General features: G+C 33.3%; 1 protein-coding gene across 2 annotated transcripts; it reads right to left on the bottom strand.

Annotated features, from left to right (window-relative positions):
• Positions 1–3,945: 3,945 nt before the first annotated feature.
• Positions 3,946–15,168, bottom strand: LOC128224555 (alpha-2A adrenergic receptor-like). 2 transcript variants are annotated; one of them, XM_052934435.1, is made up of 3 exons: positions 15,050–15,168; positions 6,206–6,362; positions 3,946–5,892 (listed from the first exon to the last, which is right to left on the bottom strand). In XM_052934435.1, exon 3 carries the CDS (start codon positions 5,722–5,724, stop codon positions 4,393–4,395), a length of 1,332 nt encoding a protein of 443 aa, XP_052790395.1. In that variant the 5' UTR covers positions 5,725–5,892; positions 6,206–6,362; positions 15,050–15,168; the 3' UTR covers positions 3,946–4,392. The 2 variants fall into 2 exon arrangements, with proteins under 2 accessions (XP_052790395.1, XP_052790396.1); XM_052934436.1 differs by lacking the exon at positions 15,050–15,168 and adding an exon at positions 12,242–12,377.
• Between the last annotated feature and the right edge of the window lie 1,601 nt (positions 15,169–16,769).

The raw sequence follows: 16,769 nt of genomic DNA, 5'->3' as shown, positions 1-16,769 counted from the left end.
GTTGAGTTGAAAAGGATGTTTGTTTTTACACGTTATCATTTTTATCAATTTAAGTTGTGGTGCTTAACATGCTCATTAGATGTTACGAAAGAGCTATAAACAACTGGAACACGTACATAAATCATCCATTCTTGCATTTCGGACCAAGCTCAACATATATCAAAAATATGGCACAACTCTTACACTCTTTTTTTGTGAATTTAAACGACTGTAAATGCTTCAAATTAGCCAAGGCTTAATACTACAATGAAAATTAAAGGGACACACTCAAAAATAATCCCTGTGAAGACCTTTTCTATTTTTCAGAATCATTTAGACTGTTTTTAAGACACACCAAACGCCATCAGATAAAAAATGCAATGAAAGCCACGTAGACAAATCAAGAGGTCACATTCCTAACGAAGACCCTATTAAAAGGCTAACATATACAATTGAGAGAAACCTAGGAAGCATAAAGCACAGACTGACCACACCTTACATATATTTGTTCGTATATGTAGGATTTACCGCCTTTGAACAGTCAGCTGAATGGGAGTTTACAAGGGAATTAAACTAGTTCATGAGAACTCAACTTCACATTGTCTTATTAAGGGAGCCGAATCAACTTGAAGACAAATGCAGAATACGCATTGACACATAACGAAGTTCAACGTCCGAATATAGACACAACATGTCGACGAATGGGTCCGGCTGGAGCAACAGTGCCAACTGTTCAATGTTACAAAACAGCCACACTTAAACAGGTAAAAAGAATGGAAAAGGACAATTAAATACCAAATTAGATAAATGTCCTTGATGAATGATCGTTAAGCAAATGGAACTTAGTTGACAAAAAATAAGATGAAATAAAACAATTATAATTTTATCAGCCCTAAATCATTTCGCTGTCTGACAGTTTGACTTACCTCAGCCTGTATCTGTTTCTTGAGTGTGAACACATTTGATGCCTTTAACGATCTTGTCACTATTTTGTTTTCTTTGGACGCGGAGGGATATTTTCAAGACAATCATCAATGAGCATGGTTATTGGGGAACACATTGCGCATAAAGTCTTAAACCGAGCAGCTGTATTTCGCATTATTATGTAAGAAATTGATGAAACATCATTATTGACGATGATTAACATTTATAAGACATCATTTCATTGCTATTTGCATTATGAATCAAAGCAATACATGTGCTAATTTAATATTTATTTCCGGGCCTATTCTGCTTTGGAATTACTATTTTGGGATTGATCCGATATAGAGGTTTAGATATTAGATATATTTATACGACTTCTAACAAGTAATATGAAATAGTCTGTTTTAATACAATAGTTATAATCGATGAAACTTTCAATACCTTAGTTCCATAGATAACAGTGGAAACTACTGCAGTCAAAAATTAACCACAATTCTTAGTTACATACATGTTGAACGTTATAAACTGTGGTGCAGTCACCTCCATGCATTTGATTTTATTGACTTTTTCCCGAGATTCTTGACTGACAGAACGTTTATAATTGATACACACCATGTGTTGTTTTAAGAAAATTAGAAGCATTAGGTGAGCAAACCAATTATATTTTTCAGCGCACATGATTGACTACTGGATTTGTCTATATAGTTGTTACTGCATTAACTCGATACTTCTATCAATTAAGATTATGATGTTTAATATAGAAAAATAAGACCGTAGGGTATTAAGGAACAGCTATACTTAGCTCTACTGAGGCGGCTAATTTATGCGGGCCTCGTAACAAACTCTGGACGAAAGAAAACATGAAAATTATGAAAATATCAGTCTCGGTTTTATTGACAATACCGACAAGCCAAATACGATATAAAATGATATATCGATTGTTTGGACGACTAGAAAGCACTTCCAAGAGAAACTTATCCAGATATCGATTACTTAGAGATAAATCGCAATACATGTAAACTCACTCCAACTGGCCACTAATGTACATGAAGGTATGTGTTGACGCCATGTTTTTCATTGTTCAATCTGTAAAAAAAAGTTCGCACCTGGATTTCTGTACACGTGCAATTTTGTGAAAAAAATATTTTGAGTGTGCAGTGATTGTTAATGTAACTACGTTAAAATATACTGCAATACATATTTCGTTTGAATGTACCTTTACAAAAGTTGCCCTTTTTTCAAAATCATATATCAATTGGAAACATCAGCAAAGATGTCAAGTCAGCCGAAAGGGCTAAGTTTTTTTCAGATATTTCAATCCACGAGAACGAAAATACAAATTACTTGGTAAAGATACGACATATTAATGCGACATTTCTTCTTAATCCAGATATAAATAACTTTTGATTGTGTTTGATCCCATTGCTTGGCACACAAGTCATCTATATTCATTTTCAAACGAAACAAATGTAGGCAGATATAAGCACCAATCAAAACTCAGACGAACTAAAGTTTAATGTTCCTTAGAGGCAATAACATGATGAAGTTCACACATTCATTTCTTTCTCGTCAGATACAAAAATGAGGGTCTAGATTATAGATATTTACTCCAGATGTTTTTATTCAGTTGCCACAGTATCACATTTCACATTTTGAGCGCCTAATCTTATTCTTAGAAGAAAGGTTTGAGGTATTCATAGATTTTGAAACGATAAACTTCTTAAATAACAGACCTGCATGCAGTACTACGGTTGTTTTTTTTTATTACTGCCGGTGAGTTAGAATTATAAGTAGTCATACGCATATTTCAACAACAATGAAAGCTGCTCTAAACACGTGCAAACAAGTGTTTTGTACACTATTAATAGGTTCCAGTGTTGTAAATTAAAACAATCAAGTAATACCAGCCTGTCCTACATATCAGTATAAAGTGTTAAGTATTCTAGACCTGCTTTTATAATTGAGATTCATAACAGTGTCCTCAAATGTTTAAAATACAAGAAAATTTAAAATAAATAATCTTTGAATTGCATTGTTTTCAGCATTGATATATTGTTCGGAGTGTGTGTTGATGCAAAGCATAGACAAACAAACGTTATATTTAAATAAAAATCTTATTTGAGAAATTTCTTCTTCTTCTTCTCTTTATTGTTCTTTGTGTGAATGTTAATTAACAGCTTTAATTTAACGATAACGAATCTTAAAAATAAAAGAAACAATAATTGAATATGCTGCATTGGTGTCGTGTTTGTTGAAGCTCTAATGATTTAACATTATAACGGAAACAAAAGGACCAAGGAGTGTACAGTAATGGTACTGCTCTCTCAATTATTTTACATAATGCATGACTAATAGTCTCAAAAATAATTTTAATGGCTTTAGCTTGCCTAAAATATACGATGCTCCAATCTAGATTTTATTGTTTGCATCTCTCAGACAGCGTTATGGATGTACGCTTAATTGCAGAATATAATTTAATGTTATGTCACATAAATACTGTGAGGCTATACCGGTTTCACCTGCGTTGTTTAAACAGATAAACAACGTCGTTAAATGTGTATTTAAATCTCGTTATTCAAAAATCTTTTGCATTCAGATATATTCCAAGTATTAGAATTTCTGGCATATTAGCTCCTTATCAGCTTTGTGAAACAATTGATCGGTTTATAATATGTCGAAGTGCAATATAATTATTCCAACAGCGTTCCGTTGTGACTAACTGATGTTTGTGTTTTTGAACATTCCTTATTCTTAATATAATTAGCGAAGTCGAAAATAATCCCGGAAGCAATGCCTACCAGTATATGTATTTGGTTTGAGAGAACGATGTGAAGACAAAGCAAACAAAGTAAAAACAATAGACACATGTGCCTGGTTTCGGCCATGAAAATACGTCGCATAACAAACTAAGCAAGGACTTTTCGGCTACAGATTTGATTGTTATTACTACTGTCCAACATATGTTTAACATACTTCTTTATCCAGATATAAATAACTTTTGAAAGGAATATATTGAAACTCCCCTTGTTATTTGGTTTTCTTCCAGTCACACTCGATAAAACCGGTAAAAGTACACACCAGATATCCTTTGTACATTTGCGATTATACTCATCGAATAATATAGTTTGGTTTTCATTTTATTTGCAATAATACCGTTCCACTCTGATACTACAAAATATAGAAAAGACTTATTATTCTAAAATTATAGTCAGTTCAAAAAGGCAATTTTATTTCAAAAACAGAACGGCAACTATTACATGTTGACGTTTCAGAGCGATTAATTTCATGCATTTCTCGCAATTCTTGTATTTTGGCTTCTATCAAAAAATGCCAGAAAAATATTTAATACTTTATATCGTCAAAACCTCATTTATCGCAGCGACTCGACAGTCGAATCAGTTAAGGAAATGGCTCCGACCATAATCATTATGTTGTTTGACAGGCTTTTATATCACAGAATAAAAAATACACAATTATAATAAAAACATGCTATCTTATACAACATTGTCTTAGTTTTGAAAACAAAATCGGAAGCAGATTTCTGCAAGAGCTCCTAAACCTTTTGACAAATATAGCATACACAACTGGATTAATAACATGGTTTAAGAAGTATATACGAAAGAAAAATGAAAACAGCGTGAATTCACTTGATGACATATTGACAATCTTTTCAACTTTCAAAGTCATTAAATTATGCGTAACATACGTAACAATAAACACAATAGTCAATATAAACCAAATAAAAGTCTTTGTGGGAAATTGTTTGGTTCTCTGTGATCGACCACTTATTCTAATACTCTGTTTAATGCTCTTTCTGTGGTTTGAAACCCAATTCTTAAGTGATCCATTCGAGAGTGATCCGTTTTTAATTTGATTGGGTATTGAGACGTTACTTCCTCCGTGTTCATTTGTCCCCATGTATTTACGACCAGCCTCTGGTGTTTCGTGAACAACTGTATTTTGATTATAAATCCCGGAACTTAACACCGTTTCATACGATGAATTATTGCGCTGCATGGATATAGCTTTTAATTGTTTCGCAGCTTCTTTCATCACAAATGTGTACAATACTATATACGTTACAGAAATTCCGACCAGCAAAACAAGGAGTAAGAATTTGTAGACTGTTCTCCATATGGATTTCCCGTACTTTTCCTCCGTTTCACATAGATGTATAGTGGTGTTTCCTCCATGTATATTCGTCATATTTGTTGTTTTTATACCACACATAATAGTTCCGGGTATAGCTAAAAGTATAGGGAATACACAAGCAACAACCATCAAAATTCGTACTGCAATCGCTGGTGACATTTGTTTCTTGAATGGCTGCACCACCTTTCTAAACCTATCTATTGAGATGACCAAGAGGGCGAGACATGAAGAAGTTGCCCCAAACACGTTGAAAAAACACTTTACCTTGCACGTGACCACATCCCCAAACTCGAAGTATTTCCTCTGTTTTACCATCTCAGCCGGTATCAAAGTTATACATATCACCATGTCTATCACTGCAAGAGTCAGGACGAACACTTTGAAATTATTCCGCTTGTAATCCCGACTCAAAGAGAAAACGAGTAAAATTAAAAGATTTCCAAAGAATCCGAAAACGGCAAAGAAGCCAAACGTTATTGTAAGCGGAAGCAATGCTCTCGCATAACGGTCGTTCAATTCGTCTAAGCTCTCTGTCTGATTATAATCTAAAACGTCCGTGGAATTATCCATTTTGCTACCAATGCTATTCACACACTGTTTATCAAACACTTTTTCTAAATGTTGATTTGAAAATAACTGATGACTTCCATAACCATTTTCTGATAACATACGTTTTTGTTTAAATTCCACAATTGAAAACAAGCTGATATTTCCGATCTCTGGAACCCACTGAAGTAAAGTCCAATGCCTATCTAATCAAGCCACACTTTTATACAGCGAAATCCGATTATCTGGTCCCGCCTCCTCTGAGAAAACCTAGCAGACACGCTATCCAAACTGCAGAAATGAAAATTCCGAGTGGTTAAAAAAATAGACAGATAATAGTATCATTTCCATTGAGTTGTTTCTCTCAATTCGAATTTACATCTTTATCGTCCCGATCTACGTCAATATGATCATAGAGCTAAAATAAGGAAGTGAATTTTATTGTGTTTGACACAAACTTTATATATGTTATTACTCGTTTATCAATTTTAAGTTATTGCTTATTGAGAGTTTCATTTATAAACACTGATTTGTTCACACACGTGTTAAGTATAAACATACTACATGCACTTGTTACTAATACAAAAAATTACAATGCTTTTACCCCGTTCACAAGGCGGTGATGCTGATAACGACGAAGACATGTAAGACGACTGGGTTATGGTAAGGGGCACTACGTGATTTCAGTTGACCTCATTTGTTAAAGCTCTGACATCAGGCTGCCAATTGTTGTAAAACCTTTTCGTCACTAATTTCATCACCTGCAAGTAAATGAAATATTTCAACAATATTTGCAAAACATAATAAGATAGGGTAAAAATGAACTGAATTTAGACTAGCATATCAATTCTTTTATTGCGATGCAATTTTATCCCCTTTCCTTTCTTATCTGTATTTCCAATTCATCTTCTTTTGAATTTCTATCAAGCTTAAACTTCTAGTAGAATTTAAAATAATTTGAATGGGTAAATATGTGCATTGCTATCAACGTTCTTTGTTCCTTTTTATTGATAAATTACTTTTAATAGGTTTTCTTTGCAAATTTGCGTCAATAACATTTATTATGAACGTATAAACCAAATTCTTTTCAGCTTTATTACTTGTTTGACTGAAAAGGAGAGACCTTTTGCTAATGTTGTAATAAAGTTTGGCCCGACCCCATTATATCTCATGGAATGTTCCATATCCACTTCTATTTCTATGCGTTGAAATAACCTATGGTTAAGCCTATCCTCTTTCGAAGAGTGCCACATACAAATGAATTGATTGGTTTTAAGGAATACATGGCAGTGAATGCTTAGCGTTACTAAGTGCATATGTTTTATGGATAATTAAGGATTAATTCTTATTTCTTGTGCGCTCATGCAGTATGAACGCTCGGCCGCAAATGCAAATTTTGCAAATGCATGAACCGCGCTAGCGATTCTTGGACAATTTGCAAAATCGCGGCCGAGCGTTTATATTGCATGAAAGCACATGTGTGTTTTTTATGTTTACTCTTTTTTTAATTGTTTTGACCTAAAAGAGTTCGAGAAGAAGGAAATAAAAGGAACAAAACGCGCAAAAAAATGTCAATGGTAAGAGCGCTTATCGCCCTTGGTCTTTAAGCTAGGCGTTCTTTTTATCATCCGCATTATGAAAATAATAATTTGCAGTAGAAAAAAAAAAAAAAAATCTTTTCAATCATTTCGTAGCTACTGTACTATATATGGTAGTAATAATGATTTTGTTTGTAAAGTTCTTCTTTTAATATATACAAAACATTGATATGTTTTAACTCCTGTATTACATATGCATGACCAATGTGAGTGGGCATAATAATGTTGTCACGATGAGTTTATGGATTACGTTCAGTTTAACAGCTTAAGGTAAAAAATGTGTCATAATTTTATTTTTGTTGTGTCGCCTTTTAAAGCTTTCCATTAAATTGTAATTTAATGATGTGCAAGTCTTCTCGAATTGACATTTTTAGACGATAGTTCTTACTCGAAAAATACATGTCGCTTTGACAGTCTTCGATCATTTCATGTATTTTAATGTTGTTTTATCATAAGTTATGCAATTTTAAAATGTTCTTCTTTAATATGATAGATTGACAGATACCATCGTATCATTCTTATGATTAAAAAATTGTAGTAAGATCTCTACGCACGGTGATTCACCATCGCCCAATCAGAGCGTTGCTTTCTTGCAAAACTCCGCCTACAAAGGTCACGAAGGGTCGACAGGTTCATGCAAAATGAACACAAATTTTATCGTTCAGAAAATCAAGTACGAATTATAAATATTTAGACACGAGTAGTTATTTGTGACAGGTCTGTGGGGATCATTTCCCCCGATGCATCATAATCCATTGTGTTGAATGACACTTTATTTTGGCTGGATGGACTCGTTCATATTACGAGGGAAGTTCCTATCATCTAGCCATTGTAGTGATTCAATCAAAACGAGTCATAAACAGGACATATTTACATACACGATCATTATACTGATATATCCATCAGGCATCAGTTTCACCGTTAAAAGGGAAAAAATATGAGATTACATACCAACAACATAATCTTACCCTGTAGAATATAACAATATATATATCCGTACTATTCAATTGAAATGGGTTACCCCCTTCCATTGGTCAGTGAACATTAATGGGGGTTAAAATTTTCAAAGCGTTCTAAATCTAGTTTGAACTGTGTTAAAAACACAGACGACACTGACTATAAAGCATATGTTGCGTGCTGAGTCGTTCTTAAGACCAAATGAATCAAACTATTTATGTTAGTATTGTTAATGTTATTCAATCATCGCACACATACCCTTTAAAACAACTGTGTCGTAACAGGTAAATTTTGTTATTCAAACAATATTAAATTCATTTTGTTTGAGTTTGTTCAATGTTCAAAGATAAACGAAAAACTTATATTCTTAGATATTTTGTCTAAAATATATAATATCATTCAATTAAATCTGACAATAAAAACCTGTTTAATAAAACTAGTTATTTTTGTAACACAGCCACGACATGCTCACATATATAACCGTTAATATTAGTCCTTTCGCTTTCTGGATGTTGTTTGTAAATAATATATTGCAAAACTATTCATTGTTTTCGTTTATGCATGCAATATTGTGTTTAAATCGAAGAGCTATAGATGTTTAATTTAAAAAACGACAACATTTCTTTTTCACTATTGATGATATATCATCGGTTGTGTTTAGTTACGAAAGGTTTTTTTCCTTAAGACACGAAGCTACGCCGAAAATTACCAAGTATAGTATATAACATGGACACGACAAATGGCTGGAGAAGCTTAGTTTGTGGAAAACGTACCTATGATAATCCAATCCATCTTTTAGTAGTTTGGATATACTCAGAGACACTGACATTTTCTGCAAGCAAATGACCATTCCCAGATTGTGTGTGTTAATGGAAATAATTCGTGAACAGTTACCAACATTTTCTTTTTCAATTTTGTCTAAATTGTTCAATTGTGATGTATTTGAAATACTGTTTCTGTATTTTCACTTAATCCGACGGTGTAGTAAAAATAATACGTGTTCTTTAGATCCGGATGTGCGTCTCTTGTATTTATGTTACAAACAAAAAATCCCCATTTAATCAAGTAAATGACATCTACCCCGATACAAGGCGATACAAATATGAAGTATACAGAGGCACTATATTTATGCTAAAACCTACAGAAACAAGCTCAGTAGCAAAAAGTTTAAACATAAACCCAGTTAAATGGCACTGGGTAAACGCCAAAGACATAGAACATAAGAACAAAAAATCACAAACAAGCAACATGGAAGAACAGCACAAAACTTCACAAACACTACAGTGCATACATACTATATATACAAAACTAGGTATGTTTATCAAGGATTGTTAGGTACCACCTTGGAACGGTCAGTAAAATGTCAATTTACTAGGGGTTTAAACCAGTTTGCGTGCACAACCTCACTCTCACAAACCTTGTTATTGATCAAAAGTGGGTAAGTACCGATTCGACAGCTCAGTAAAATCACAAAAGGCTGTGACCATGCTGTTATCGTAAGTAAAACCCCACATTTAATTAAACATATTCATGTCACACTCTGACAACAGTATTTCAGGCTATATAAAATGACACAACTGGAAACTATATTCAACAGGTACTTTTATCTTCTTTTAAATAAACAAAGTATGAAGACAAAACGATCTTGGCAGGATTTTAAATTTTATACCTGAGATTCAAAATAACGATACAGCAGCACTAATAAACATGCGCTGAATACTTTTTTTTACATCCGAATAACATATTCAAGTGCCAATTTCTATATTGTTTTATGATACCTATTTATAAGACACAAACAAATAGAAAGTTAGTGAACATATATCATAGAGACACACAATTTGAAGATATTGAAAGCATTCAGGGCAAAATTGCTAGAGTGGTTATTCACATGCAAAAAGTTGACGACGGACACTTACCAATAACAATAGCTTACTATGAGCATTTAAAAGAATTAGGTGAATATGCTGTTAATCATGCGGACATCCGATGCAAGAATACTAATACTTTAGCATTCGTTTCGCCGTCAACGATAGGAACACTTTATTCAACACTTGAATTAAACACATTTAGATTGATTGAGAAACCAAAACCATCGAAAACAATTGGCTTAAAGTGATATTCACGAGACAACAAAACTCTGCAGAACGTTTCAATATTCCTGCACAAACCTGGGGCAATGACATTTCGCTTGTATTTAATAAGATGATAGTAAGATTTTGAAGTAACGGACGTTTACCTGTCTTCAATTCTTCATTTTCACAAGGTAAATTAAAACAAAACAATATGAGAAAAATAAAATAAATAACTTCATTATTTTCAAGGCGTAGATAAAGCTACTGATATTGGATCTTTAGACTTCAGATTTACTATGATGTTAGGGAGTTTTCAGCAGACTTCACAATCAATCATCTTAATAAAATACAAATACAAAGAAAACAAAGAAGCATACATTTAATTATAATCTAACGACCAAAATACCGTATAAAGCAGTATATGTTTTATTAGGTAAGATCAAATAACCAAACATGACAGATAGCTATTCAGGGACAACGCATACTAAGTATACTACCAGTAAGCGATATGAATAATGCCATGATTGTTAAACAAGCCATGAAGAAGTGTATGTATTCAAGATAAAAAAAAATATACAAATAAGGCAATTGTAAACCACAACAGCCAAATAGTTACTGAGATAATGTTAAATGGAATAAGATAAGAAAAGGTGAAAGCCGAACAAGTAATCGTCAAGAGACTCATAAGACAGCAATGACAGTCCCAATCAATGTTTAAATATAGTTTTATGATAACAATTGTGGTTATACCGCTAAGGAACTGTCAAGGAAAACAGACAGCATTACTGTAAGTGTTCAACCCAACACTTGTGTTTAACAATAGATACGGCTTCACAAAAAGAGCCATTTCAAGCTAGGGCACAATATAGTAGATAAAACAATGGACACAACCAGGGCCTGTACAGTTACCCAAACATTAACCCAATTGCAATGAACTCCAAAACAGAGGCGTAATGCTACAAAACAACACACATGAAATAACTATCACAATATCGTCTTTGGTAACTGAAACGTACATACTAAGTCATTTTTACCATGCACTATTCGACCGAAGAACACAGCTAAAGAATGTGTTGTTTTAATGTGATCAACTATGTCTTTCACGAATGGCACTTTCATGTTTAAACATGCATAGTTAGTAAAATTTCTAACAAGCTAACATGTACTAGTTTAAGCATGCACAGCTGTTACAGTTTAACCAAACAGGCCTCGTGTATACGCATTTGGCATGACCCTTAAAATAAATGCTAAATTTTGATTTACGAGTTTTAATATTTCAACTTGTATCTCACCCGCTCAGACATAAATTGATGAATCATAAAGACATATGTTTATTTCACGAACTGGGGGAATGTTTTTTGCACGAAGCGTTTTTTAAAACATGCAAAACTCTAGTAATATCGGTTGGCGATGGGCGTTGATTAAAGGTTAAGGCAGCTACGATGGTTAACATACTTAATTTGCCTTTTAGAGTGTTCTCTTTCCTTTTGCTTTTTGGCTTCCCATCTCTGAACGGTTGTAAGTAAAATGGGCGTAACCGTTCTATAAAACTACCGTGCGCATAAATTACAACGCAGTTCACCTATTTCGCAGGATAATTATTGAACGTTGTTCGTGACAACGGTCTTCAACGCAGTAATATCACCCGCAAATCCTGAGACAGAAATTAAATTTCCGCAATAGCGCTCTAGTATATTCAATGTTCTCTCGTTCATGAATGCCCTAACAAGAATCATTTTAAAGTCCTGCTTTTCAACGCCAAAAAATACGGCAATTTAATCGTGTCAATGGAAACATAAAACATACGGTAGTACTTTTGTTAGCCTTATTTGAAATGAATGATGAAAGTCAAGTTTACTTTCGTCGGTGAGCACTTACCGCAAATATTGAAAAGATAATAACAATACTTCAAAGCACTTGTGTCATTATTAAGACATTACAAAACATTATTGATATTACGACATAGCATGCATGCACCTATCAATTTTAGCGGATCATTGTTATTTTACTTACCCATTTTTCCTATCTTTTGTTCTATTCAATCCCACCTTACATTCGCGTGTCAATAATCCGGAAGTACACGATATATAAATTATTCTTTAAACATGTAACATTCATTGTTTCATACACATCCGTTCGAGAAGTACACAATTACGTCTATGAAAGTGTCTCAGCAGTTAAGCTATAGCTGTACATACTTGCATACTACATTTACCTCCCTTGCCTTAAATAAATACGTTAAATGATTAGGCCAAGAAAAGTCATTCAGCCTTGGTTCATCAGAATCCGACAAAATGCCATTTCTTCCGTAAAACTATGTATTGACGGTTTAAAAGTAAGGTTTAGACAAGTTCGCGAGAATGTCGACTATATTATGTTTAAACCAGCATAACAAGCATGCTACAGTGAAAGCATTTTAATATAATGTATTAATCAACAATACCGTATATTTTTTATATACTTATGCCAACTGTGTATCAAAGTATTTCTGTATGATATGCTTTCTTTCTTTGCTTTGATAACAAAATGGAAACGTAACAATGCCAATTCAAGGTCAATAAAAAGTCAACTATTTATTGCAAGTCTAGAATATGCAATGTTTTAATTATATTCTTCAAATTGATTTTAAAATCTTTTAAAAAAGATCACTGAGCTTACTACAATGTTATCAGTACCACTTTTAAACACGTTTTCCAATTTTTCCTATTTAAGTTTAAAATAAGGTAAGAAAGTCAGCAGGAACGCAAAAATAGGATATTTGGGTAAATGAGCTCTATTTTGTTGAAAAAAAAATATGATTGTTTCTATTATAATATATTTTATCATGCAGGGACTACAAGGCGCCTTGTGCTGCTTTGCATCAATGGTTTTCTGGTGTATATATATGTGTATATATATTTACACACAGTTCATGGACGTTTTGATTCAATGAAAGTCTATGTCTTGGTAGAAATAAAAAGAAATATGATATAACACACAAACTGTGAGTAAGGTTAATTACACAGCTAGTTAATAAAAAAACAAAATATAAAAGCGCACTAAATTTCAATTATATTCTTTCGGTTTTGTTTCATTATGTAATTGCGATAAATGCATTTTTTTATCATTCTGGGGGTGCAATGCACCCATACTGTCTAGAGTCCGTGTTGTATGGCCTTTTGCTTATTTACCAATTGCATGTTTGTTTGCAAATACTTTTGGATTAGTCAAAGTGAACAAGGTAGAAACAGACTTGCCCACAATGATCTAATGTCTACACTGGCATGTGCACGGAATGTGTAAAAATGTTTCTTGGTTGGTAGTCAGTGTCTCCCAAGTATAGAACGATTACAATACCTCTTACAGGAATTAACTTTTTATTTGTTTGCCGTATTATATGACCGTTCGTCGATGGACATATTTTTCGTTTGTATGCGATAGTTTTTGATTTGTGAAGGTAAACCAAGTTGAAAAGTTGCAAATTCTTTTGATACAGCATTGATATCAATACTGATGTGGGTTGCGTATGTGTGTGTGTGTATTGCATTATTTGCCTTAATTGTTCATTCGTTTGACGTTTGGATATTGTTGTTAGGAAACACTAAAGTTTAATTTTTCTTAGACATATAAGAAGACGTCATAAACGAGACCAAAAACTGCCAATGCGGGATTTTAATAAAAAGCGCGACCGTTGCTGATATAATTCCCGGCTACAAGTAAAAATAATTATACAATACAGTAGTCGTCGTGACATTCGATCGTCATTTGATTCAGGCCATAGTGATAGGAAAGATCTCGAAGGACAAACGACCTTGTTCGTGTGCCTGTGTGGGTACAGATCTGACAGTGTCCGCTTAGTGCCACCAAGTATCATGTCATCGATGGATCGCTTCTTTCACAGACACACAATGTCCACAGTGTAATAAAGCATTCTGTCCATATAGAAATTGTCTAATTTAGTGTGATTACTTGAGATGAGACAAAGTGTACAGACTTAAATGAAACAACGTTATTAATATTTCTATGGATTGTGTGTGCCTGTGAGTTGCCTTTGATTTTTGTACTAGTGTAGTGGATTTTTGACTAATAGGATCGACGTATACATTATACTAGTGCCCCCGCCAAAAAAAACACAAAAAAACACACACTTAATAGTGTAAAACATAATGTTATTATTCACACCGAGTATATAGTTTCATTTCCTACTAATCCGCAATTAAATAATCTCATTGTTTGTTTTGCCTGGTTATTGATCTTGAAAAAAGTTTAGGCAATGTTTCTGAAAGAAATGGTATTCTTTTGATAACCGTAACACTATCATGATATCGCAAATTTGCAGTTTGTATATGTGCATCTTTATTGCTGAACAAACATATTTAAATGTAAAACGATGCTATCAATGTGTTTGAAGCAATAGAATGGAGTGCAAATGTGTTTATGCTTGTTTTAACGTTATATTGAAATAAAAATGTACTATAACTTTTTATATACATACAGCTTTCACAGGATCGATGACCCCGCTTGCCGCACTGACAAAGGATGTTACATATCAGACAGGTTTTTAGATAATCATCTAAATAAATTATGTATAATTATTTCAAAGAAACTTATTCCAACTTACTCCAATTTGCAACCAGACCATTGCAAAACATATGATAGGCACTAGTGCATTATATCATGAAAATGTTGACACTGTACCTCTGAAATTAAACTGTTTTACAGCAATTAGTGTATACTTTCCAGGAGACGTAACTCCAAAGAAGAACAAACGCTGGCTGACTATGAGTATGACTCATAATTGTCGTTATGTTTATAATTGTTATGAACGAAACACACACTAACCTGTAGAAGTAGTTTGCAAACCCAAAACTCCTAAGTAAAACTCCTACTCATAAACGTAAAATTTAAAGCCATGTTCATTTAACTCTTTGTGTTTTGCCATTCCCCACATCAGACACAAACTCTCTCAACTTCACTGTGACATTGTGTACCATGTATCAGAAGAAAACCACTTAAACGGTGAAAGTGGTTCTCTTCTCTCCAATGTTTTAAACTCAAGGGTAATTCACAAGTAGATAAGGTTGAGGCTTACGAAATTAAATCATTAAGTATTTCTTTAGGTTACATGTGTACCTTATGCAAACATTTCCTCTAAAACTTTCGGACTGGTACAAGTGTAAAATACATTTACACTACTTCTTGTAGTATACAGAAATGTCCAGTACGATACCTTTGTACAACGAAAAAAAAACCACGCGTTTTCTTTGCCTTTTTTGGGATATAAATTCCCATATCGTAACTTAAGCAATAAGGTGGTGTTTAACAGTGCTGCATCTATTGTGCTATTAAATTACAACGCAGACTTATTTTAATTATTGAACGTTGTCTTTGACGACACGGTACAAAATACTTACTTCACCAACATAAACATCATTGAAATATTACACTCAAACTGAAGAGCTCATTGATAAGAGAGAACTCGGGTTTTGGGTGCAGTAACTATATCTAACAATTTTAAATCAGACCAATATAAAAGTAACATTTAGATCAATATAAGTTAATAACAAACACATGCATAGTTATATCATTTTCGCTCTAAAACGATAACAAAGAGAATAACATTGGAGTTAAAATAAAACATGACAACAATGGTAGCGAAAGTAAAACAAAACAAAATATAACCTAGATCTATAAAAGACATACTTTGCATTGCATATCTGTAATATGACACAAAAGTATCATAATTATTAACACTAGTCAGTTAGTATAAGCAAATGGATTACATCTCACCTCCTTGTTTCTAATAAATCCGTCAGTAGATTCACACAACATCACTCTACTGAGAGGAAACATTAACGCACGTGAAAAAGAGTAACGAGGTACTTTCATAAGCTCATTATTGTGAGTTTAATAAGACCTTTATGAACTTTTTCTGGTGGATATTTTGTTATCAAAGAACATAATTCATTATACAGCTGCGCATTTGTTGCTGCAGTCTGCAAGTCGATAAAAATGCTAGATCGTTGGTTTATGAATGTTCGGAGCATTGATGAGAGGGTTTTCGTCATCCAACATTAGTATGGTAAATGTGTCAGGACGACGGCAATCAGAATTTAGTGTGAGGTTGTTGTTTTTTATATAACATTCCACATTTATATCATGACAGCCCGTTCAAAACGCCGATTAAAAAGGTGACAAAATTAACATTAACAATGTTGCTTTTTTCTTTTATTATTTTGTGGTGTTAAACTACAAATCGCGAAAGACATTGAGTATGCACTTTGTATTCTATATATTTAAAGGCAAAAATGGATCATTGGGTGCTCAATAAGAAATAAAAACACTTTGCAATTAATTTCCATTTTAATGTGAAAAACTACAGAAACAAGCTCAGCAGCCAAAAGTTTAAACATACATCTGAATGTAGTCGTATATAGAAATAAAACGCCTCTAATTTCCTCGTATAGGTAGAACGTGGAAAACCTACTAAAGCAAAACACACAACAGAATACGTTTTTCTTTCATGCTTTTCGATGAAATATGGGGTTTTATCAGTGAAATA

This window comes from Mya arenaria, chromosome 17 (genome assembly GCF_026914265.1).
Source record: "Mya arenaria isolate MELC-2E11 chromosome 17, ASM2691426v1".
Taxonomy (NCBI): domain Eukaryota; kingdom Metazoa; phylum Mollusca; class Bivalvia; order Myida; family Myidae; genus Mya; species Mya arenaria.
The sequence above is the reverse complement of the archived record's forward strand: the minus strand, read 5'-3'. Positions and strand labels throughout refer to the sequence as shown.

Excerpts from the sequence above, each read along its gene's own strand:
- LOC128224555 (XM_052934435.1), bottom strand. The coding sequence starts at position 5,724 with ATGTTATCAGAAAATGGTTATGGAAGTCATCAGTTATTTTCAAATCAA.